General features: G+C 42.4%; 1 protein-coding gene across 3 annotated transcripts; it reads right to left on the reverse strand.

The window, feature by feature from the left end:
* Window positions 1-654: 654 nt before the first annotated feature.
* Window positions 655-18,089, reverse strand: LOC111861047 (von Willebrand factor A domain-containing protein 7-like). 3 transcript variants are annotated; one of them, XM_072707297.1, is made up of 16 exons: window positions 17,931-18,089; window positions 15,622-15,857; window positions 14,233-14,526; window positions 13,685-13,778; window positions 10,949-11,135; window positions 10,196-10,350; window positions 9,686-9,798; window positions 8,611-8,727; window positions 7,989-8,189; window positions 4,408-4,540; window positions 3,857-4,003; window positions 3,427-3,519; window positions 2,982-3,253; window positions 2,760-2,893; window positions 2,505-2,661; window positions 655-2,369 (listed from the first exon to the last, which is right to left on the reverse strand). In XM_072707297.1, the coding sequence occupies exons 2-16, from the start codon at window positions 15,814-15,816 to the stop codon at window positions 1,722-1,724; spliced, it is 2,940 nt and encodes a 979-aa protein (XP_072563398.1). In that variant the 5' UTR covers window positions 15,817-15,857; window positions 17,931-18,089; the 3' UTR covers window positions 655-1,721. The 3 variants fall into 3 exon arrangements, with proteins under 3 accessions (XP_072563398.1, XP_072563397.1, XP_072563399.1); XM_072707296.1 differs by lacking the exon at window positions 17,931-18,089 and adding an exon at window positions 16,997-17,802; XM_072707298.1 differs by lacking the exon at window positions 15,622-15,857 and having other exon boundaries at window positions 17,931-18,068.
* Between the last annotated feature and the right edge of the window lie 8,791 nt (window positions 18,090-26,880).

Genomic DNA, 26,880 nt, shown 5'->3' on the forward strand with positions numbered 1-26,880 from the left:
GGGACTGTTCTGCATTCTGCCTGAATCCAGGGCGTCACTAAAGGTTAAATCAACTTCTGATTCTGTGTCTGTTTTCATGTGGGTGAATCGCAGTGTTTCACTCGAGGGTCTTTAAGTGGGGCTCCTTGTGGGATATGAACCTGCTACATTTTACGTTTTACTCCTTACCACCAGTGAGAGGAAGGTGAAGCAACTGCTTACAGTGGCCACTAACTGTTCACTATGATAGTGTGCCTGCGTACACAAGAACGGATGAGATTCAGGTTTCAGTGAAGGATCCTCTGCAAAACTGACTGTCTGCACAGGCAACATCTAAGGAGTCATTCTTTCTTATATATTATAAAGTGAGAAGCAGCATATAAAGAGCAGCTTCATAACAGGAGCAGACATAAAGCTGCTGGGGGGGGGGGGCAGGTCCACAGGCACCAGCTACTGCTGGCTCGGCATTATGGGAATAGCGACACCGTCACCGGGCAGCATGAGGCCAAAGGAATATCAGAATGCAGCAGCTTTATTGACTGGCAGCACAATATTGGGGCCAGTGGCCCTTGGCTTTGTGTTGCTGATAGAATTTGGCCCTCAGGGAAAAATAACTGGGGAGTCTGAGCCCAAACATACAGTATATGCAGTGCTCACAGAAAGCTGGGATGCATGTTTAATACAGCAAAAAATGAGCGTATTTATTGGTTATAATAACAAAAATCATTACTTCAGTTACCAAAAAATTACAGAAACAATCAGTAATTTTAAGTAAAACATTCATTTCAAGTAGTAAATTGAAAGCCAAATTATAATTCTAAAAGAGCTGTTTTGAATTAAAAATTACCTTGACAAGCCTTTTTAATTAGTAACACCTTTGGAATTACATAAATAGGTATACGTATATCTCTGTGGAGGGGGGCATTTTGGTCACAATAATTGGGGAACCCTGGGCTCGGATATATCTCTGTTGGGGGGGTTGTCTCAGTGACAGTAATTGGAGATCTGTCTGTCTGTTGTCTCTCTCATGGTGAACCATTGCACTGCAGATGTGAGCAGCTGTTCACGATCACGCACTGGATCCCCTTCTTTCCACATCTCTCATGTCTCTGTCAGAGCCTCATGGATTCTGTGTGCCTGTGTTCCTCTTCCCCATCATCCTCTCTAGATTAATGGCCTTGAGACAGACAAAACTTACCCTAGATTGACACGGACACCTATTTCAAAAAACACAAGATAGAGATTAATCCTAGACATTTTTCAGCTTTTCATTTGAGTAAATGTGTAAAGGTACAAGACAGTTATTTAAAAGATACATACTCAGCAAAAAAAGAAACGTCCCTTTTTCAGGACTGTGTATTTCAACAATAATGTTGTAAAAATCCAAATAACTTTATGGTTAATTGAACATGCATGGAAAACATTGTTTAGACCCTTTACAATGAAGATCTGTAAAGTTATTTGGATTTTTACAACATTATTGTTGAAATACACAGTCCTGAAAAAGGGACGTTTCTTTTTTTGCTGAGTATATATGCTGTATATATAGTAAGATATACGTAAGCTAAAAAGCAGTAATGTAACCAATGTCAGCAAGTGACACTGCATGAAGAAGAGTAAAAGATGGTGGCTGTGCACTCATTGGTTTAATTGTTGCATGAAGAAGAGTAAAAGATAGTGGCTGTGCACTCATTGGTTAAATTGCATCTTCAAATGAGGTCTCTCTTTCTGGATTGCTGTTGTCACATGGCTATGAAAGCCTTCAGGATAATCAGCAAACTCGCCCACACCAAGAGTCGTGGTGCCAGAGAGGCGGCCCCTTTGCTGGGGGTCACAGGGACAGTGGGCGGAGCCGTCGTGCTGGGAGCAGCTCCCGTGCTGGGGGCGGCGGCTCCCGTGCTGGGGGCGGCGGCTCCCGTGCTGGGGGCGGCGGCTCCCGTGCTGGGGGCAGCTCCCGTGCTGGGAGGGGCTCTCGTGCTGGGGGCGGCTCCCGTACTGGGAGGGGCTCTCGTGCTGGGGGCGGCGGCTCCCGTGCTGGGAGGAGTTCCCGTACTGGGAGGGGCTCCCGTACTGGGAGGGGCTCTCGTGCTGGGAGCCCTGACAGAATATATGCATCTGCCCACATTACCCACAGCATCCACCACTACAAGCTCTAGATCAGGGGCGCAGCAAGAGGCACTATAGAACACCTGTGTGACATTGATGCCCCCCTCCCCCACAGAGATGGTGCTGTTGAGGGTGCCGTTGCCCCCGCGGGCAGACACACTAGTGACACCCGTGCCGTTGTCGTCGGTGATATTAGCAGAGAGTTCCCAGCTGGACAGGCTGCAGGTCCCCGAACAGTTACCCGTCGTGTTGCCCTGGCACACTGGAGGGCTGATGTCTGTAACCTGGCCAGGGATCAAAGGTCATTTCTCAAAACAAGGCTCATGTCTGGAGCGAAGCTTAACTCAATTTTTTCCAGCAGCCCAGCGTGAGTGTTGTCCTTGCATTCGATACAGCACCCTTTAGGGGACCCTGGTTACCTTAGTGACGACTGAGAGTCGTACTACTGCATAGTTGGAATCACTGCGATCGGAGGACTCGGCCGTGATGGTCACAGTGACATCAGTGCCAGACAGTGTGTCACCTGGAGCGATGAGATTCACTGAGCCCTGGGCACTGCCATTCACCAGGGACAGCCTGAAGGGGGCACAATACAGCCAGTTGCCATAATGCACTGGAACCATTCGAAAGTGAAAGCAAGCGAACAATTATAATTAACAGAACTTCATTCTTACATTCCTGTGAATTTCTGAACAAAGCTTTTATCACCATGGACTCTGATGAGGTGTAATGGGTTTGACCCAGGGGATCGTACAGTGAAAGGAATGGAGATGGGCACCCCGGGTTCCAGGTTCGATATGCCCTGGACCTGAAATGAAATGACGAGTAGATTTAATGTGACTCCTCCAAGGTATGTTTCTCAGACTAACCGTTGACCACACAATGAAAGCACTCACAGAGACAATCAGACTCGAGGCCTTGATTTGAGTGTTTGACTGCCGCTGGAAGACCGTGCTGGAAGACTGTGAGGAGCTGGCCGACATCCCTGACACTCGCACGTTAAAGACGCCCTCTGGCATCTTGTCCACTGTTATTAGGTAGTTCCCACGGCCCAGGTCCTGTAAGGTGCCGTTCGTCTGGCCGGCCCCTGATGCCTCCACTAGTGACACTTCTGTGACATTTACTGGAGTGTTACTGGTTACTGTGAGGAACAAGGTGGTGTTTGTGCCTAAGAAGAAAAGAGGACAAGTGTGAGACTTATTTGGTGGCAGACGCTTTTTCATACTACATGGTCTTAAAATGTGATGTTTAAGTGCCGTTTGCCACTAATTTGCGATGAATCGTGCTTTAAATTAGTAGTTTTTGTAGCCATTCTTGCAGATTCTATAGCAGGTTTCTCACCTACTTGGGGACGACCTTCATTTAATTCCATTCCTTTTAGGGGATCCATAAATATATTTAAAAATGTGAATATGAAGTCAACTGTGCTTCGACCTGCAAAATCCCAAATGCACAAAGAGTGAAGCATGTACACCTTAAAAGGAGAGATTTACTTGTGGCTCTCTAATGATAAGGCTCATCTTGACTATCTGGCGATAAGGCTTATCTGTGACTTTCTGGCGATAAGGCTTATCTGTGACTTTCTGGCGATAAGGCTTATCTGTGACTTTCTGGCGATAAGGCTTATCTGTGACTTTCTGGCGATAAGGCTTACCTGTGACTTTCTGGCGATAAGGCTTATCTGTGACTATCTGGTGATAAGGCTTATTTGAGACTTTCTGATAACTCTTACCAGTCATTTCCCTTGAAAACAGCTGAGAGTTGGCCTTACCTGTGACTTTCAGTTGATAGGGCTGTGTGGAACTGATGCGGATTTTCCATAATCCCTCCTGCAGGTTGAGCTGAATCCTGTTGAGGTTCCCCACTGCCTGTATGGACCCCAGGGGGCCATTTGGTTCTGCACTGCTCTGCTGGACACCTGGAGGAAGCAGCAGTGACCACATACACTCTCCTGTCTGACACATAAAGTAAATTCCAATATCCATAAATATCTACACTGAATTTAGGCGGCTTCATATTCAACATTCTTAAATATGGGCTCCCCTGGGTAATTATATTCAAAGTTTGTAATCTACATTCACTATTAAAAAACACACATACTGATTGACATAAGAACCCCATCCCTTTATATGCTCTAAGATCCATCCTTACCCCAACTGCTTATCCAGTCAAATTAAACTGGTTAAAAATTGACCAGTCTGTATTATTCTTGTTTCATACAATTTGGGTAAATAACATAAGTAACAGTACAGAGAAACAGGCTAATGTGGCTAAATTGCTTAAATATGATTATAAATATATTGTCCAGGCTTGTTAGCTCACCTAAAGGATTCTGGAGACTGTATGTGACACTGTTGCCTGTGATGTAAGCTGTCAGGTTTCTGATGGATGGATCCACCATGAAGATGAAGTCTTCATCCTTCCCCGGGTTCCTCACAGCCTGGAAAAGGGTCACCTGGGGGAAGGGGCAGCCACCGATCAGTGCTTTGGAAAATGATGATGGAAACTAATAGAGCAAGTCATGTGATTCAAAAAGTAAGAATCTTATTGGACAAAATACAAATGACAAACTTGAAACCTGAAGCCATGTGATTCAAATGAGAGAGAATCAGTAAATATGAGTAAATTACGGTGGCCCCTAGAGACAAAACACACACAAAAGAAAAAGCAGAAACAAAATGAAAATGCGCAGCAAATTAAAAAAACACACAAAAGAAAAAGCAGAAACAAAATGAAAATGCGCAGCAAATTAAAAAAACACACGCAAAAGAAAAAGCAGAAACAAAATGAAAATGCGCAGCAAATTAAAAAAACACACGCAAAAGAAAAAGCAGAAACAAAATGAAAATGCGCAGCAAATTAAAAAAAACACACGCAAAAGAAAAAGCAGAAACAAAATGAAAATGCGCAGCAAGTTAAAAAAACACACGCAAAAGAAAAAGCAGAAACAAAATGAAAATGCGCTGCAAATTAAAAAACACACACAAAAGAAAAAGCAGAAACAAAATGAAAATGCGCAGCAAATTAAAAAAACACACGCAAAAGAAAAAGCAGAAACAAAATGAAAATGCGCAGCAAGTTAAAAAAACACACGCAAAAGAAAAAGCAGAAACAAAATGAAAATGCGCAGCAAGTTAAAAAAACACACGCAAAAGAAAAAGCAGAAACAAAATGAAAATGCGCAGCAAGTAGACAATCCCAAACCGGAAGTGCTCCACCACACTAGGGGGCGCGGTGAGCTCATGTGGCACAGTCGCTACACAGTAGTGATGGGAAGTTCGACTGAATTAACTGATTTGATTCTTTCGAGCTGTCCGTTGTAATGAATCGATTCTAAAATCGATTCTGTGATTCACTTTTTTTTCCGTCTTTTTTGCGCCTGACCGTATGAGTCAACGAATCATGGGATCGTATAATAAATCAAATGGTGTCTCAAGGTTACGTTATTTGACTGAAAGATGGGGCTGGTGTTCAACAAAAATGTTCAGCTTGACTATTCACAATAAAAAAAACAATATATAAAAAGCAGAAAGGGTGTCGATGCTGAATAAACACGCGTGTATATATAGTTCTTATTTTCTTGACTTTAGCCAAATTCATGTGCATGAGTATCAAGGACTACATCACAGTTAACAACTGCAATATAACCAATACAATCACACACACATACAATGAGCATGAGTAAACTTGCATACGTTGTTGTGTAAACGTCAAAGTTAATAAATATCTTTGGTTTTTGATGAAAGACATATGGTTTTATTATGCAGAAATGCAATAATTTACTGTTGTGATAAATGAACACAGGGCTGCCAACTCTCACGCATCTGGCGTGACACTCACGCTTTCGGATTCTCACGCTCGTGCAAGAAATCTTACTGCAAATTTATATTATTACATTATAAACCTAAAATTAGCTGCAGCAAAAGCGTTGGGGTAGTTTGCAAACCCTACAGACCATTTACAAGGGAATAAAACTGTCACAAAGGTGTAAATGCGTGTGCGGACTTGTCTGAAATGGAAAATCTCTGGCCAACCGGCTGACCAAAGTTGACAGCCCTGTGAACAGCTGCGTTAATTTTATTCCTTTCAACAGCGTAACTGCATTTCCGCAGCAAATGCCGCGAGGCGGCGAGGGCTCTTGGGATCAGTTCGCAAACCATTCGTTTTAGTCACCGACCGAGTGTCCGAAAACCGTAAGTTCGATTTGTTCATCGAACGGACTCTCGGACACTCCGTCGGCGACTCAAACGGATGGTTTGCGAACCGATCCCAAGAGCCATTGCGGCGTTCACAACAGTAAATTATTGCATTTCTGCATAATAAAACCATATGTCTTTCATCAAAAACCAAAGATATTTATTAACTTTGACGTTTACACAACAACGTATGCAAGTTTACTCATGCTCATTGTATGTGTGTGTGATTGTATTGGTAATATTGCAGTTGTTAACTGTGATGTAGTCCTTGATACTCATGCACATGAATTTGGCTAAAGTCAAGAAAATAAGAACTATATATACACGCGTGTTTATTCAGCATCGACACCCTTTCTGCTTTTTATATATTGTTTTTTTTATTGTGAATAGTCAAGCTGAACATTTTTGTTTAACACCAGCCCCATCTTTCAGTCAAATAACGTAACCTTGAGACACCGTTTGATTTATTATCCGATCCCATGATTCGTTGACTCATACGGTCAGGCGCAAAAAAGACGGAAAAAAAAGTGAATCACAGAATCGATTTTAGAATCGATTCATTACAACGGACAGCTCGAAAGAATCAAATCAGTTAATTCAGTCGAACTTCCCATCACTACTGTGTAGCGACTGTGCCACATGAGCTCACCGCGCCCCCTAGCGTGGTGGAGCACTTCCGGTTTGGGATTGTCTACTTGCTGCGCATTTTCATTTTGTTTCTGCTTTTTCTTTTGCGTGTGTTTTTTTAACTTGCTGCGCATTTTCATTTTGTTTCTGCTTTTTCTTTTGCGTGTGTTTTTTTAACTTGCTGCGCATTTTCATTTTGTTTCTGCTTTTTCTTTTGCGTGTGTTTTTTTAATTTGCTGCGCATTTTCATTTTGTTTCTGCTTTTTCTTTTGTGTGTGTTTTTTAATTTGCAGCGCATTTTCATTTTGTTTCTGCTTTTTCTTTTGCGTGTGTTTTTTTAACTTGCTGCGCATTTTCATTTTGTTTCTGCTTTTTCTTTTGCGTGTGTTTTTTTAACTTGCTGCGCATTTTCATTTTGTTTCTGCTTTTTCTTTTGCGTGTGTTTTTTTAATTTGCTGCGCATTTTCATTTTGTTTCTGCTTTTTCTTTTGCGTGTGTTTTTTTAATTTGCTGCGCATTTTCATTTTGTTTCTGCTTTTTCTTTTGCGTGTGTTTTTTTAATTTGCTGCACATTTTCATTTTGTTTCTGCTTTTTCTTTTGCGTGTGTTTTTTTAATTTGCTGCGCATTTTCATTTTGTTTCTGCTTTTTCTTTTGTGTGTGTTTTGTCTCTAGGGGCCACCGTAGTAAATAGCCAAATCCTGCAAACATGAATCTGGGAAGACAGATTAATAACAATAGTGTGGCTCAGTGGGCTAAGCCTCTGCGGCTTTGGTTGGAAGGTCACCAGGTCAAGCCCCAGCCTTAGCAGAATGGTCACATGTCTGTGGGCCTGTGAGCAAAGCCCTTAACCCCAAGCCCCATGGGTGCTGCATAATGAACCTGTGCTGTGACCCTAAAGCCTGCTGTCACCTGTGTGTGTGTCTTATGCAGAGTAAGATGGGGTCGGAAACAAGGGCATTTCCCCCGGGGTATCAATAAAGTATCACTGATCTGTTCTATATAAGATCAGAAATGAGGTTGAATAAATAATGTGACTTGTGTTTATGAGAGGAGACGTGAAACTAGAAGGGAGGTGTACCAGAGCAGAGGTGGTGGAGTCCAGAATAATGCTGGTGGCCTGGGGCAAGTTGGCCTTGCTGGCCTGTATAGCCAGCCCCCCCGATGCCTGTGCCAGCTCCTGGAAAATGTGACTGGAAAATTGCTGCTGTTGCACTCGATTGTTACTGTCACTGCTTCTTCGATGTCGGCCACTTAAGACGCCTGTTAACATGAAGTTTACCTGGACAGTGAGACAGGATTAAAACTCTTTTTGCTAGCAAGGGACATTTCATTTGTGTTAAAGGAACAGAAGGAACAGGTATAGATATTTAAGTGGATCTTGTATCTGTTTCTGGGGTTTAATTAATGACCAGACTTCCTTTGAGAGTAACCACTGTACAGGATAGAGGCTTAGATCACAGATGTGTAAAGGGTCATTTTCAACCTTTTTTTCTGCTGTCTTGTGCTGTTTACCTTATGACTGTGAGTCTGACTGAGATTTAGACCACATGGAGTCACTAGATCTGAGTGTGTTGATGTGATGAATTGAAAATGATGTATAATGCAATGGATATGATGTATCCTTGACTGCCAGGGAAACTTTGTCACTGAGTCTCTCAATGGATTGTTGGCTACTTGGGAGTAAATTCATCCACACTCACCACTGACTTTGTGCTTTCTATCAGTGACAGCACTGTGCTCTTCAGGTAGATATCTTTGGCGGGAGCATCCGTGAAGACAAATATCTCTGAGAGGGGAGGAGCACCTGTAAGGGCCAGCTGGACAGAGGTGGACAGGGGTGAACAGGCGTGCAGAGGGAGGAGAAGGGGGGCAAACGACTGAGATAAACTGAGACATCATAAAGCCTATACAAAATACATAGTAGACAAGGTCAATATCTATCTTTGTTTATCATTAATATTGTTCTTCTATGATCCAATCTGTCTGTCCATTAGACCAAGTTGTATATTGTGTTGCTGACTGTCTAATTTAATGAACCATACAACTAACTGACAGGACAGATATGCTGTACGGCTGATCAAGTCACATGGATTCCTGACAGGACAGATATGTTGTATGGCTGAAGGAGTCAAATGGCCACCTGACAGGACAGATATTCTGTACGGCTGATCAAGTCAAATGGCCGCCTGACAGGACAGATATGCTGTATGGCTGAATGAGTCAAATGGCTGCCTGATAGGACAGATATACTGTACGCAGTGTACGGCTGATCAAGTCAAATGGCTGCCTGACAAGACAGATATGCTGTACAGCTGAACAAGTCAAATGGCCACCTGACAGGACAGATATGCTGTACGGTTGAAGGAGTCCAATGGCGGCCTAATAGGACAGATATGCTGTACAGCTGAACAAGTCACATGGCCATTGTCATGGGTCAGACGGTAGGAGATTGTTCCACTTTATCTGCAGAGATAGAGCCATTAATTACTAGACCAGAAGTGTTTAGAAATACTCTCCCTGAGAGCCATATAAGGCATTCAGGAGAGGCTGTGGGGGAGGACAGACACAGGTTTGTCACACCATAACCCTAACTGAGGCTCCCAGCTGGCTCTTTAGGTCTTGACCACCGCTGTTTATATACAGAGTACTTTAGTTTGTTTTTCCTTCCCATTCCTTTTTTTTGTCAATCTTCCTGGAGACAAACGTTTTGTTTGACCACCGCCATCTGCATGCCCCAGTTCTTGGATCCTATTCACTTTCAGACACCAAAGTTACCTGGAGTCCTGACAGACACATCTCTGGTATATCACCTCCACCATTTGCCCCAAGTGCTGCAATTCTTTGCTTAAAAAGAGCTGCATCTGTTGTCCTTGTTAATGGTCCAAAATCTGCAAAGACAATGGATGGTGATGGGATAATTTATATGATTTTGTTAAATGCTCATGTCTGCATTAGTGTGACCAGGGGAAAGGGGCTGTTCAGACCTAGTGCAGGTGACACTGACCCTAAATGGACAATATCCATATACTCCTGTTTCAGGACAAAAATGTTCTAACTAATTTGTTTGTCACAAAACATTAGCTGAACTTTTAGCTGAAGAAAAACTGGAATAACAATTCACAATCTATTATTATTATTATAACTACAGCTTTTCAGAAGATTAAAAAACTAAATTTAGAATGATTTGAAGTACTTGAATTAAAAATTGTTTGCAGTCCATATTTTGGAGTCTTAGTGGTAAAACCAGACTGCAGTTTATACGCTGGACAGGAAGGCACCACGCACGAGGGTCATTGAAGGGCACTAGGATGAAGGATGAGGCCTGGTTGCTGTCAATGATGGTAAACACCAGACGCTTGGCCTCATTAATTTCATCGGACATGCTGCCTGTGGTGTCAATCACGAAAGCCAGCACTGAAGAGTCTGTGATGCACATCAGCCTGACGGGGAAGGTGAAAGAGCGTGTAAATCAGCCTGCATCATCACTGAAGAGCATGTAGATCAGCCAATGGCATCACTGAAGAGTGTGTAAGTCAGTCTGTGGAGTCACTAGAGAGTGGCTGAATCAGCCCGTGTCATCACTGAAGAGTATGTGAATCAACCTGTACTGTTACTGAAAAGTGTGTGAATCAGCCAGTGCCATCACTGAAGAGCGTGTGAATTAGCCTGTATCGTTACTGAAGAGCGTGTGAATTAGCCTGTATCGTTACTGAAGAGCGTGTGAATTAGCCTGTATCGTTACTGAAGAGCGTGTGAATTAGCCTGTATCGTTACTGAAGAGCGTGTGAATTAGCCTGTATCGTTACTGAAGAGCGTGTGAATTAGCCTGTATCGTTACTGAAGAGCGTGTGAATTAGCCTGTATCGTTACTGAAGAGCGTGTGAATTAGCCTGTATCGTTACTGAAGAGCGTGTGAATTAGCCTGTATCGTTACTGAAGAGCGTGTGAATTAGCCTGTATCGTTACTGAAGAGCGTGTGAATTAGCCTGTATCGTTACTTAGTCGCTCTGCCTTGCTCTGGTTCTGACACATTTGTACCGTAGGAAGTTGATATCTCCAACGGCTCCACGGATGTCTTCCAGAAGCTCCATGGTGGCGGTCATTGCCATGTTGGCAGCATCCACATGTCGATTGCCATGCTCTGAGTCTGTAGTATCTTTGCTGATCCCACCTATGGGCTTCTGTTTGCTGGTTTGGTCAAAACACCCACCATGACTGCACTTTCCTTCAGACAGAATATAAGAAGGGAAACAGTCCATGTGAAGATGAGTAAAGTGAAGGTGTGGGAGTGAGAGCATGTTTGGGTATCTCTCTGGCATGATACCCCTCAGATACTGCTGTGGTGCAGCCTGTGTCTGTTACTTTGGCAATATTCACTGCCATCACAAGCATGCACATACAGTAAGTGACAGAGGTCAGGAGTGGCCAGTGGTGGAATGTAACAAACTGTTTGTACTTTGTTACTGTACTTAAGTACATTTTTACGTATCTGTACTTTACTTAAGTAAAAATAATAATGCATACTTTTTATTTTATATTACATTTTGCGGCAATTATCTGTACTTTCTACTCCACTACATTTCTACAATTTATGCCTTTAGTCTTTACATTTTATGAACACAATTTCCTCAAAATCTTGCATGAAAAAATAGTTAGCCTATTGAATTCTGGCGTTGTTTGCCATTTCCTACCAATCAGGTGGCTTCATTAGCTCCAATGATGGCAGAGCGCGCGTCAATTGGCAGCACGAGCTGGTAGACTGGCTTGATTTCAAGACGACGAGACATTCAACATGGACACAGAGCCAATACACATATACTGTTTAGTTGTTTGTAATTATTATGAGCAATGACATCGGTAGAGGCGTAAGTTAGTATATCTACTATTCTTTTACAAAATGGCACACCCCAGACGTTGAGACAAACCATTGTGTGAGTACTTTTACTTAAAAAATACTTTAAAGTAAATTTAAAAGTAAGTACTTAGTACTTTCACTTAAGTAAGATTGTTGATTTAGCACTTCTACTTTTACTTGAGTACATATTTTGCAGGATATTTGTACTTTTACTTAAGTACTAAGCTTCAGTACTTCCTCCACCACTGGGAGTGGCCCAACCTATCAAACAAGTAGCTGGTCATTTATTAACACATTAACATCTACACACAAAAATGCTCCAACAAAACAGGTACATACGGGAAAATACGGCTAAACAGTTATTATAAAAACACTAAATGTTTATTTAATTAAAAATGTTATTTATGGTATGGTCTATGCGTGTGCCTGACATCTGTGCCTTTGTCTCCATTCCGTCCTGTCCCCGCTCCGCACGACAATATTATTATAATTAAATGTATTAATAGTTTATTATTAATATTAAAATAATTAATAAGAAATCTTTATTTTAAAATGTATTTTATTATATAATAATAATTACTGTTACTGTCTATCATTGTCTAAATGTATTTTTACTGTCTAAATATATGTATTCAGCTAGTGTAAACATGCACGATGCTATCACAGCGAATGCGAGGCTGAGACTGAAGCGTTACCCTTTGTTTCCGCTGAGAGACGTGCCGCGTGACTCATTTCCCTGCTCGTACAAGTTATCTTAGGTCGGCATTCACGCTTTGACTTCTGAGATTCAGATCGAGCTCTAAGTAATTTTTTTCGAACTGGTTGGTTCGACTTTTAAGAAATTTGAGTTCTAATGAGTTCGAGAACTGAGGTACCACTGAGTACCCTGATTTAGCAAAAGTGCTAATATACATTTACACACAAACGAGTATATACAGTACATTTACACTGTCTCTCTTACACACACACACACACACACACACACATAAATATATTCTGTGGCAGTGTGGCCTGCTATAAAATGTACCACCCCCCCCCCCCCCACTCCACTGCATACATTATTTTTCCTTACGACCCACCTCAAAATAATTTCTGCAGCATAAATAACGGACAAATATCAGTAACACATGCAAGTTTTGTGCCTGTAGGATTTTCCCGACCAGAGTTAGATTGGGTGGGGGGCCCATCTGTGGCAGAGTGGCCTGCTATAAAATGCCCCCCTGCCTAGTATTTTTCTCTTATGGCCCAGCTCCAAATAATGTCCGCTACAGAAAATTGGAGCACTCACTCTGTCTCATTCTGAGATCTTTGAGCTGCTGCAGACCTACAAGAACCTAGACCTAGGGGACACCTGGATGACTGAGTAGGCTGGGCTGCAGTCATGGTGCCCTCTAGTGGAAAGGCCAGGGCCAGCTGCCTACCCCAAGGAGTCTCTGGTCCTTTGGAGAATAAGCAGTGCTGCTATGGACTTTCTATAGGTGAATGGTGGCAGCAGCCATCCTGAGCAGCGGCAAGAAACCAGGAGACACCAACATACTGAAGAGGCTCCTCAGAAAGGCTGCCTCAGTGCTGGGGACCAGCCCTGATCTCATGGGGGAGGCGGCAGGAGAGTTTGGACTATTCAAATCAGAGCTGCTGATCTGGACGTCACTAAAATGACATCTATCTACGTGTCACTTTACAGTTATCAGGACATTTTATACCAGACCCAACCAACATCTCAAGTATTGCCCCCCCCCACCCCCATGCAGAATACACCCTGGTAAATACATGGCCAAGTCTGCTGCCACCCCACATCAAAGTAATAGCAAAAAATAATTTTATTTTCTAAGTGGAACCATAATCATAAGTGGCCTCTCAAGTCCAAGCCAATCAAAATTCTCTGGAGGCGGCACTGGGTGGAAGTAACAGCCAATCACCTGCAAGGTTTGTGACTGGGACGTCCGGCTTGATCAGGGTGCTAAATGCGGCTTGATTTTTCAGTTCTATCCAGTTACTGTGACTGTAGAAATCCTGAAAAGAGCAAACAAGGGTGCTGGAAGTGTGTCCTTATCTACAGGCACCGAGAAGCCTGCGGTGTGGCAAAGTCAGTCATTTTGTTCATGTCTCACAAATAAAATGGACATGAAAATCAAAGGCTACAATCCAAAAATACAGTACTGAAATCTTATACAATCTTATACAATCTTATACAATGCTTCCACATACAAACTGAAAGACAGAATAATAATCAGTTATAGCACCTTCTTACTTTACCACGCCTATGGGAAATAGCACCTTATTTTACAAATAAGGTGCTATTTTTTGTCTTTGTACCTGTATTTTATATTTGGTATTTTAAGCTTTATTGTTTTAATCTTGTACTATGAGAACTATGCAATAATTTCCACAAAGCTAAACAAAGTTTTATCTAATCTAATCTTATCGATAAGCTATAGTAGTACAAACAGGAAACATTGTGGCTCACCTGCAAGGTGTGACATATTTTCCCCAGTGTTACTCTTGCTGATAAAAAGCTCTCCTCTGTCACACTTTTTTTAACGATAGTCCTGCCCTGGGTGATAAGATTCCGACCTTCTCTAAATGTTTCATTGGCAAAGTGATACTCAGGGTCATTGAAATGTGAACCACTGTCCACCCCCCAGTTGCTCATATAGACCTTCATGATAGCATCTTTAAACTTAATGCTTGACAGCAGGGAGGGGTCACTGCCTGGGGAACAGGCTGCCTGAACCGCGGATGCCGACAATCTGCTGTCAATCTGTAACACAAGGTGTAGAAAAACATACACCATTTAATGCAATATAAATATACCTTCATAGCCCTTTATGTAAGGGTTGACCAACTATGCACTTTACGTTTTTAAACAACAGGTTCAGAGTGCATTATCACACTAATACCACGGTTACTACACATTTAGGTTACACATTTGTACACAAAGACGCTATTTTCACATTAAAAACCACAAGTGTATTTATTGGTATAACTACATTTTCCCACCAATGATTAAACATTTTGCCTACTGTCACGCCCAGCTCCGTACGATCCTTGTGTGTGCCACGCCCACCTCGTTACCTCGTGTTAACTCCTGATTGTGTTCACCTGTTGCCTGTTCCTTTTGCCTAGTCTTGTGTATTTAGTCCGTGTCTCAATCTTTAGCCCCCAGATCTGTCATTGCGTGTTGTTATGTCTCGTGCTCGTTTCCCTGATGTGCCTCCGGACCTGTCAATAAACCCCGTTTGCCCCTTACTGCCGTCTACTAGCCTGCTTACCCGCTCGCCGGATCGCCCAACGTGACACCTACATACAACCCAAGTCACTGTTATTCATTTGAAACCTGCCCATTGCCAAGATCATAAGCCAGACATTAGTTTGAAATTGTTCATTTAATTCTTAAACCTATGACAGTAAAGAAAAGTTTATGATAAAGTATCCATGCAAAGTAATTGCTGTAATATTTGTGGATGATCTCATACATTTTTGTTTTGAGAAAGTTAAAATGTTGTCTTCAGATACAAATGTGCAGACCAAACGTGTAGCTATAAGTGTTGGGTGGATCTTGGTGTGAATTAACCCTTACATAGTTACATGGTCTCAGAAAGAGAAACCAACATTGTTTTGCAACAGTGGAAACAGGTTGTTATTGCCTGGCTGGGCTATGTAGATTTTTTTGCATAATATTGTGTAAATACTGAATTTTATAGTCACTTCATACTTATCGTTACTTTGTTCGTTATTGTCTGTATTTGACTCACAGGTGTGCTGAATATTCAACACTAACCAAAACTAGTACTATTTCAGAGTCCCTCAGCCAAAGTCCCTTGTAACTACTTCAGTTTTTGTATTGTAAACTCACCGTCAGGCTAAAGGGTCTCCCCTCCTTCTGTGCCCGGTCACGGCACACCTCTGCCGTCTTACGTAGGATGGCCGTCTCAGTGATATCAACGTGAGAAATTTGCCTTTGGTCAGTTGTGATTGGCATGAATGTGTGGACCCCACCACACAGTATGGCAGAGAGAGCGGCGATGGACAACCAATGAGACCTGGCCATTTTCGGTGTGTCTCTTCCAAATGTAAAGACTAACTGTATCTCTGTGAAAATGTTCACAAACTCATGGTTAACAGGAAGCATTTGCTGAGACGTTTCAAACTGATGAATGATCCAAGCCAAGATTCTATCTATCTATCTATCTGAAAGATATATATATATATATATATATATATATATTCAGGTACATGAGTGGCACTTTCTGCTGGGATTAGTTAATGTTGTTCTGCATTAACTCAGACTCAGGCACCAGTGATTATATTTCGTACATTGTAGCTGTAAATGTTACATTTATATTCCGTGACTTTAGACTCAAATGCAGAATTTTTTTTTACTTCTGTACGCAGCTGCTGCACTAATAGCCTCTTCTGTCTTTAGTATGCTAGTGACACACTTTAAACGCTTAAATGAATGGAGAACCAATGACAGATTTTTGTTTTTACACCAAAGTATATGCATAAAAAGCTTTAATTACAAGTCTTGTTTGTATGAATGTCATGGCAATTATAGATGTCATTTTTAGATATCAGTTATAGGTATAATACTTAAATAAAATGATAATTAATTGGAGATGCACTGGGTGTACAGTCAGACCTCGGACAGTCGCGAGGTTAGGTTCCAGAACCCGTCGCGAATGAGAAGGATTTGCGGATGTTTGTTAGAGTCACTAAAAATGGTCATATGTGCTTATTTCTAGAGTTTAAACCCTAAATATGACCCCAATCATGCTCACAAAACACTTTAATTTAATTTAAAATTAGCTTTAATACATTACCTTTAAAAAAAACAAATGTTTGATGCAAAAATAGAGTACAGTATCGCCTAACGGATATTTGTCACACTAAAACATTTACAGTACAGTATACTAATGTTACTCCTACTAATTCATAGAACACGGCATTTTTTTTTTGCATTCACAGTAAGGTAAAATGAGTAAACGAACGGGACTGTAAACTTATTGACAAAAGTCGTATACGTAACCAAAGTACAATTCAATAAAATACCTAAAGGAAACATGTACTGTACGTACAGGGTACAGGTATTTAATCAATAAAAAATTACGTAACGACGTACAGAAATAAGTTGTAAAAATACTGTGTGTGCTAACCACGGAAAAGAGAGAGAACAAAAATACATACACACATTAAAAATATGTAATAAAAACAGTAGTATGGGTACTCACCAATGATGAATATTGATTTAAGATAATGATGATTATGAATTAGCTGTGCAGTACGGTGAAAATATGAAAATGACTGCATAGCGTACATGAGGCGTTACAGCTCCTCAGAGTCTCCCTCTTCGGGTGGGGGTTCGTGGGAGTGTTTGGGTTTGAATTTACGTTAATGTGCACTTACTATTACAAAATAGTAAATTAACTATTTTCTAATATTTATGTATCCAAAGGGAATTAACTTTGCGAATGGGATTCGCATCTTGTAAAGGTACAGTACAGTATGTAGGCCTACATAAAAAGGAACGTTTCCATAAGAAATCCACGTTTTAAGGGATTTTTAAACTGATTTATATTGTATGTCTTGAACTTTCCCCAAAACAGAGTAGAATCATCACTAACTATTCTTTTCTTACCAATTTTACACTTAAAAGCATGAAAACTTATAAATTAGTACGAAAAATAAACAAACATTTCTGTAGGGTTTTTCGAGGATTTCGCAGACGTGCAAAAAAATTTGCGGATGCAAATAAGTTCGGTTCCAGTGAAATTTTTGCGGCTCTAGTGTATGCACGAGGGCTGACTGTACTTAGACTAATTGGTGTTTATAAATCATACACAGTGTCTGATTGTATTTGTGTATGTACCCTGTGGGGTAGTCCCATCCCATCCATGGTGTCACCCACCCCCCCAGCCTTATACCCAGTTCTGCCTGGACCAGGCTCAAGCACTCCTGTAACTCTGACCAGAATAAATGGATAGAAGATGGACAGACTGATATGCTTCACAGAACATTTCAGTGCTATTCTGAACCATAACTTAATGCTACTGATTCAGATTTAGGGTTCAGTGGTAAATTTAATTTAGAATTGCAACATGTAACACCATTATATATATATATATATATATACACACACACACACATATATAAAGAAACACTCACCTCTGAGGGCTGAGATTGAGTTCTGAGAACAAGAATTAGACGAAGCTTCAATGTGACTCTAGGCAAACATCTGCACTTACAGGATTCTGCGTCCTTAATAGTAGTTGGTTTCTTTTTTAACACCAACTTATGGGGTTATTTAAGGAAGTTAGAAGTGGCTATGGGAGTGGCTTTGTCTTTGTATCTACCTGTATATGAGAGTCCACGTGTGTGTGTGTGTATGTGTGTGTGTGTGTGTGTGTGAGGGGTGGGGTGGGGGTTGCCTACATGTACTGTTAGCTGTAAGCTTGCACACAGTCAGAGTTAACAATGTTTTGGGATATGTGTAATAATACTACTACTAATAATAATAATAAAACAAAACCTCTGTGGGTATTAAAGATATAGCTTTTAGCTATCCTAGCCCGCTTCCCCACAGGTTACCCAACCAGCAAGCCTAAGGGATACATGCCACCAATTTAAGGATCAAATACTTTATTTAATTGGTTCATCTCCACTCAGCCGACCAGTAGCACAGTACAATCAGCCAGGTAGCCCCTCCGAGGCGGCAGCGTACCCCGTTCCATCCAGCCCTCCCTTAACGGCTGACCATCCTAAACAAACACAAACACACACACACGCACACACACACACACAGAACTTTAAAAAGGACACTTCCCTTCCTTCCACCAGACCCACCCACGGGGTCTAACCAGCTAAGCCCCAGGGATCAAACACGGCTGGGAACCAACTTCCTCCTGCAACAACAATAGTCTAACCCGCTGGCAACAGTGTCGCCCTATTAAATCCGCGTGGCGTCTACCTATTTCACCCACTACCTATCTTCACCGGCAGCGATCCTACTGACCGCGACCGGCACCAATCGACCCCTCTCGCAACACCGGCGCTCCTCCCTTGTCTCCAACTTTTCTTCTTATCATCACACTCAGCTGCATGTCCCTCCCCCGCTTAGTTATTGGCTTCACCTGTGGCTAATTTCCCCACCTCACATCAAACACCGCCCCCTTTATTGCTCCCGGGGGGGTATTCCATGAAAGTAGCTAAAAAAAAGCCGACTTTCCCAAGAGGGTCCAGCTGCAGACGCCTGTAGAGTGGAGCTCCACCGGAAATACGTCACCTCCACAGGAAACATGTGGCCTCAACTCAACTGATCACGTGTTTCCTGTGGAGGTGTCATATTTCGGGTGGAGCTCCACTCTACAGGCGTCTGCAGCTAGACCCTCTTGAGACAGTTAGCCTGGTCCGGACCAGGCTTGTTCGCAGGTGTAAATTACCATGGTAATTCAGCGGGGATTCATTTAAGACACATTGATGGAACAGAACTCTCACTTAAGTAAGACTGTCTTGTCGAAATAAGTCAGACTTTCCCTTAAGCCTGCTTCATGGAATACCCCCTCGGACAGTCTCATCAATTCACCACAATAATAATAGTGAATTAAAACAGAAAACGTAAAATAAGAAAAAAGTTAGACGAGTTAGAATTAATACAATTTTAAATGATAAAAAATTATTAGAAACACATCTTCACTAAATAGTATCTGGGCCAAAAGTGTGCAAATGCTCAACATAGGAAATTATTACAAGATTTATTTTGTTCAATCAGACTTAAAACATGCATAATAATATTAGCTTATAGAGTTATGTGTCATTTGTGTACAAAACTACAGTTTTGTGCAGAAACTATGTGTATGAGAGAGAGAATTGCCTTTATAGCCTTCATTTTTAAATAATGCTATGAGTAGATTTGGTGTCCAACTTAGTGGTATTTTAGCTTGCCATTAAGTTATAGTTTGCAGGTGTTTCAGCTTACAGTTATTTTTTAACATGGTTACTCTCTTCCTGCTGCGCTTTATTTTTGTAATCACACAACGTGCACATATATCCTCTGGGATGTCATGTGCTTTCGCATATCGTATAAATAATCATAGTGGGCCACCATGACCAAAAAATGCCAGGGCCATTTTTTGGTCCCAGTCCAGCCCTGGGCACTCACACACACACACTCACACACACACACTCCAGCCCTTTGCACTCCCTACATGAAACATCCCTCTTCATTAACATTTCGGCTACTTTTAACTAATAGTGACCTCTTCCTCAATCTTTCCCTGGGCCACGTCTCTCTCCTCATCCTCCTCCTCTGACGTATCTCCCTGAATCGCTAATTCTGCCCCCTCCTCTGGCCCTACACCAGCTGCTGCAGCAGTAGAACTTGTGGTGGCAAACATATCGGTAAGTTTTGTGCATTTTGCTGCGTCCACTTGAAGGCTTTTTTGCCTTTTTTCTCTGAGCTTTACTTACCCCCTTGCACTTTTTTGGTTTGTCCATAGCCACTCCTCTCCAACTCTGGTCAGCTCAAATGGCAAAATTTGATAACCTTGGTTAAAAAGGGGAGGGAGGGGCGGGCTGAGGAGCGCTGAGAGATTTCATTGGATTATATGTCCTTCAAGAAAATCAACCAATGGGACGTCGCGGTCAATAAAAATTATTTATAATATACTTCTTTGGGTAAATTACGACAGCCCCGGGCCGGCCCAAAAATGTGCGTTGGTCCACCGGGCATTACCCAGTACGCCAGATGGCCAGTCCAGCCCTGTGTGTGCCTGCAAAGGAGAACAATTAATGATGTCTAACCATTCAAAACACAAGTTTAACTACCAGGCAACAGCCAAAATAAAGTCGCTTGTTTGCCAGTATTATTGGTTGTTTTGTAGCCAAGGAATTGGTATACTCTAAGTGTGCTAGCAAAGTTTGGAAATGATCAGATGATCACAATCTGACAGACTTAGAGAGCTTGCAAGGAAAAGTAGGCAAATATTGTCAGTCAAGATGTGGCATGCTGATATATTCCTACCCAAGAAGACTGAATGCTGTAATTAAATCCAAAAGTGCTTTAACATAGTATTAGTTTAAGGGGGTGAATACTTATGCCCCCTGCTTATTGTATGTTTTTTATCTTTATTTTTTCCCCAATAGATTTGTTTGATTTTCTATTGAATTGTACAGGTGATTTATGACTGGTCGACTTTACCACCGTTCCGATACAGACAACAAATTTCATTGGCCTGGCCCTGAACTCTTGTACAATGCTGGCCTCCCCTACTCTAGACAGGATACAGTCCATCCTTGCGGGGCTTGGGTGCCTTCATGTTGGAAGCACACAGCGGTATATGTCTCTTCGGTTGTTGGGGAAGCCTACAGCAGCAACAGTGGTCATCCCATTGGGACTTCTGTAGCTAAGGCCATTCCAGAAGTGACTTCTTCAGCTCCAGTTGTATCCGGTGCACGAGAGACACACAGAAGTACGGCTCATGCACAGTTGTGTGTGTACCCTGACATGGTTGTCTCAGGTACAACTTCTCACCCGTGGGGTTCCACTTGGACCCACATCCGGATGGTGGGAAGTTGTGCGGACAGATGCCTCTTTCCTCAGCTGGGGGGGAGTATGGTTGTCAGTGGAGCATGAATGGCACATGGCCTGCTGCACTGTGCACTGCTCATATCAACAACTTTGAGCTGATGGCATCTGCTGTTCCTGATCTTGTGCTACTTTCAGGCCATGCTGAAGGACAAGCATGTGTTGGCCCATACCGACAATATAGCCACAGTCTTTCACATCATCCACCAAGGAGGCACAAGGTCGGCTGCTGTACTTCTGGTGGGTCACGACCTGCTGGTATGGGCTCAAGAAAATCTCCTTTCCATTGGGGTAGCGTGCTTACCTGGTCGTCTCAACGGTGTGGTGGATGCGCTGTCACATGGGACAGTGTCACAGGACCACTGGAGACTGGACCCGAACACAGTGGAATTGCTGTGGAGTACATACAGAACGGTGACAGTGGAACTGTTTGCCACCAGCTAAACAACCCATTGCCCAAGATGGTTTTCCATGATGGACAAACCAGGGTCATTGGGTCTGGATGCTCTGGCCCACTACTGGCGGAGTACAGGTTTGTATGTATTCCCTCCCCTGCCACGGCTGTGAAGGACACTGTGGATTGCGGTCAGTCCTTGTTATTGATAGTCTGGTAGCCATTCTTAGCCGGGGAACTGTTTGGCTGGGGGGTGTGTCCGCGTACGTGTGCATATGCCGGTGTGTTAGAGGGGCTGATTGATCCCCTGCTTTTTAAAGGCTTGTGTTTCTTTTGTTGTTTAATTGTATTACATTTACTTTTGTTTGGTATATTTTGTTTCATGTTTTAGATGGGCAATATGCATTTTTACTGTGTCCATTAATGTGAATTGTCTTTTGTAGGTCATGTTGCCATGTCTTTTATTTGTTTGGTTAATTTTGTTTGTTTAGAACATAGTGTTTTTTTCCCTTTTTTGTGGGTTTTGTGTGTTGATTACACTTGTGGTTTGTAGTTATTTTTCACCCGTGTGACTGCGTGAATCCTTTGGGTTCCTCTGTGTTGTCTTAGGTTCCAGTGCCAAGTCTTAGACTGGCAAATAGGGGCTGCTGGTATCTGGGCTGTACTTTAGGCCTATGGTGTTCTGATTGACTAATCCTTTTTTATGGTTTTAGATTTAATAAAATTTGTGTTTGGAACAACGTCTCTCTGCTCTTATAGTAAACAAACCAGTGTGCCTTGGCCCGGTGGTAGGGCAAGCGAACTTTCCCTAGGTGTAATTCCTGGGGTGGCGTAGTCAAGCTGAATTGTGGCCATTAGTACCGTTGTTTGGTACCATCCGGTTGCATCCCATTCCCACTCGCCAGAATTGCTTTATTTCTTGTGACAATTGTTCAAGAAAGGTGCTATGTGAATAACATGCTGTGTCGCTCAGCAGACCACGGCTCCTAAGTGGCAGGCAAGTAACTAGGCAACACATTCCAGACACCAGGCTCTTTTATTATTAGTCCTTAGAAATCCTTTCGTAACAACTGTTACTCACACCGTACACCACTAGCACCAATACCCTGAAACTACTCTACCCTTCTACCTCCCATGAAAGGGGGGGGGGCAGGGTCACATGCTACACAGTGGGTCAGACTCAGAGAGAGGGGTAAGGAGCAGGCACTGATTCATACCTGTCAAGTTTTGGATTTGAAAATAAGGGAAATTTTCAGGTGTTCTGTCGAAAAATACTACCTATCGAGACGTGCTATCGAGCCTTTCTGCGCATGTGCAGTTCCACCGTCTTGGGATTAGGGTTAGGTTTTAGGGGTTAGGGTTAGGGTTAAGGTAAGGGTTTTAGGGGTTTTGGGGGGTTAGGGTTAGGGCTATCGATTAGCACTATGGTAGCATTTTTCAACAAGGCAGCATATATCGACAGAACACCGGCACCCACCGCGAGCCATCCCACCACCCCAACCAAGCTCCAGTATTCCTTACATTTTAAGACAGGTGTACAAGAAATCTAAAATAACCACTTGTCATTTACATTTTATTTTCATTACACATTTTCTTTTATTTTCTCATGTTCACTCATGTGGCTCTCTGGCATTCACTAATGACTTATTATACAGATTTGTTGCAGACTTTGTATCCTTGTTGAAGTCGTCACAGAAGGTGAAAGTAACGTTGTTTTTGGCACACAGCATTGCCATTTTAACCTCCGCATTTATGACCTGGTTAATGTTGTAAATGACCTGCAGACTACTGCAGGTGGCAGTTCTCGCGAGGCTACTGGCAGTTCAGTTTGGAGAGGCAGAGGAATTTTTTTTAAATATTATAATACGGGAGATTTACGGGAAAATACTAATACGGGAGGACGGCGGGAAAGAGGGGTAAAATACGGTAGTTTCCCGGCCAAAACGGGAGACTTGACAGCTATGCACTGATTACAGTAGGTTGCCACACCCACCACACGACAAACCACCTCAGGGATGAGAACCTAACCGCAGCCATGTGGTGGGTGATACCTCAGCACCACACTAGTCCAAATGGACCAGTGTGAGGCATTTTTTTTTTCCCGGTGGCTGGAGTGCCAATCCTTCCACCAACCACTAAGTTTTTCCCTGTAAGTTGGAGGACCTCCTTATAGGGCTGGATGTTGATCAACGTCATACCCTGGACAAAGCAATTGCAGGTTAAGGGCCTTGCTCAAGGGCCTAACAGAGTAGAATCACTCCAGGCATTCACAGGATTTTTCAGTTGGGAATGGGGTCGCTGGATTCTCAGCTGAGAGACTTTGAGTAACAGGGAGATGAGTGAAGTCTTGCTTTTGCACTTGTCCCGCAAGCAGTGCTAGTTTCACCTCAAATGCTTTTATGTGGGAATACATGTCACATATTAGTTTCCCCTTGCCTTGGAGCTGCAAGTTGAGGCCGTTCAACATTTCTGTCGCATCTGTTAAAAAGGCAAGGTCCCATTTCCATTCTGCGTCGATCAGTTCTGGGACAGTTTTGCCCTTTGTCAGAAGAAAGGTGTTGATTTCGAGCTCATAAAAACGCCTCAAAACTCTGCCTTGCCTTAACCATCGGACTTCAGTATGGTAAAGCACATCTCCATGAGCAGACTCTAGCTCGGCGAGAAAGGCTTGGAACTGCCGATGATTAAGTCCGTTTGCTCTGATGAAGTTTATATATGACACCACCTTCATGACCGATTCCCACTTCAAAACTTTGCAGTAGAGTCCTTGGTGGTGAAACAGGCAGTGGACTTGCAAAGGGGGGCTGAGACCTCTTTCCTCCATTTCTTTATTCATTCGTCCGATAAGCCCCCTTGATGTGCCAACCATACTAGGAGCTCCATTAGCAGCGCTGCCGTGTCCTGCACGTCATTGCTCTCATTCAGTGCTAATGCAAAAAATTCTAATTCTTTAACTTTCTCCTGCATCTGGGCATATGCATTATCCCCCATTTCTTCAATTCATCTAGTGATTGTACTTGCGGACAGACTCACCGCATTTAAGATGTCTTTTTTATCGGGGCACACCTCCTCCGCAACAGCATTCATACATTTCTTGACAAACTCACCATCACTGAATGCCCTACCGCTGCTTGCAATCAGTTTAGCTACCTGAAAGCTAGCTCGAACGGATGACTGGTTCAACTGGGTTTGGCGTAAAAATGTAATCTGCTGAGCTGATAGTACACTTTTTAGCTTCAACTCTTTGTCTACTCTCATTTGGTCTTGCAAGCTTGCATACTTTTCTTTGTGGCGGGTTTCATAGTGTCGGCACAGATTGTATTCTTTGAACACAGACACTGTTTCTTGACAGATGAGACAGACTTCCACTTCTTTGTACTGAACAAAAAATAATCACTTGTCCACTTTTGGTTAAATACCCTGCATTCTGAATGAACCTTTCTCTTTCCCAACCGTTTCACCATTTTGTCTTCTCTTTGAGCTCGCGCATCACCTGTCCGATCGCAATGGCACGTTACGTTGAACGTACCATTCTGTTGGCATGTGATTTTTAAGATTAATTAGGCTATATTAATAACTAAGGGAAATTTTAGTTTGAAAGCCAACCTTTATTATCAAATACAGACAAGTATATTTAAAATTACATTTTAAAAATACAAAATATATCTCTGGCAATGTTCAGTGGGCCGGTCCAAATGTGGGGGCGGGCCACAAATGGCCTGCGGGCCATAGTTTGGGGACCTCTGATTTGGGCAGTCATCTTCTGTCTGTAAAATGGAGAATACAAAAAAAATATAGATAATTCAGTTCCAGGAATTGTCCTTTAACAAAAATTCCACAGGAAGCTGGAAAAAAAAACAATGTAATGAAATGGGAGGAAGTGTGAAGGGAGAATATTTGTTTTTCCTGGAATGGTCCAAGAACCCCAGTTTGTTGTGAGCGACGTGCAGGCGAGCGGGGAAGCAGGCGAGAGAGCCGTAAATGCGGGTAAACGGTGTTTATTTAAGGCAGACAGCACAAACCAGGAGCACACGGCAACGAACATCAATGACTCTCTATTACCCTCTTTGCTCTCCTCTCAGTTATTCTCTAATTTCACTATGCCCTCAGTAACTGATGTATCAATAATCATCCAAAAATCTAAACCTACCACCTGTCTACTCGACCCTATTCCTACTTCGTTAGTTATAGCCTATCTCCCCTTATTGGCCCCTCTTATTACCTCTATTATTCATTCTTCCCTTAATACTGGGATTGTCCCCTCATCATTTAAAATTGCTGCTGTTACACCTATTCTGAAAAAACCTGGTACTGATCCTTTTCATTTTAATAACTATCGCCCTATATCAAATCTCCCTTTTATCTCCAAAATCCTTGAGAAAGTTGTTGCCTCCCAGCTGCACACATATCTCACTAATCATAATCTTTATGAACATTTCCAGTCTGGCTTTCGCCAACACCATAGTACTGAAACAGCCTTAATTAAAATTACCAACGACCTCCTGATGGCAGCTGATTCTGGCCTGCTAACTATTCTTATCCTCCTGGATCTGAGTGCAGCCTTTGACACCATTTCTCATCACACTGTTTTGAATCGATTAGCATCAATTGGTATTAGTCAAATTCCCCTCACTTGGTTCACCTCTTATCTGTCAGGTCGCTCCCAATTTATCCACCTCAAATCCTATTCCTCACGTTCATTTTCCGTCTCAGCTGGTGTGCCCCAGGGTTCAGTATTGGGGCCCCTACTGTTCATTATTTACATGCTTCCTCTCGGCTATATATTTCGTAATTACAATGTTAACTTCCATTGTTATGCTGATGACACCTAGGTCTACATTTCTTCTAAACCCAGCTGCTCTCTTCCACCCACATCCCTCTCAGATTGTCTTATGGAAATTAGATCATGGCTCTCATCCAACTTTCTCAAACTCAATATTAATAAAACTGAAGTTCTACTCGTTGGTACACCTTCAACATTAACCAAGTCCCCTAAATTCACTGTCAATATTGATAACTCCGCCATTCACCCCTCCACCCAGGTTAGGAGTCTGGGCGCCATCCTCGACAACACTCTCTCATTTCACTCACACATTAACCATATCACCCGGTCTTCATTTACGTAACATTAATCGACT

The sequence above is a fragment of the Paramormyrops kingsleyae genome, chromosome 25, assembly GCF_048594095.1.
Source record: "Paramormyrops kingsleyae isolate MSU_618 chromosome 25, PKINGS_0.4, whole genome shotgun sequence".
Taxonomy (NCBI): Eukaryota; Metazoa; Chordata; class Actinopteri; order Osteoglossiformes; family Mormyridae; genus Paramormyrops; species Paramormyrops kingsleyae.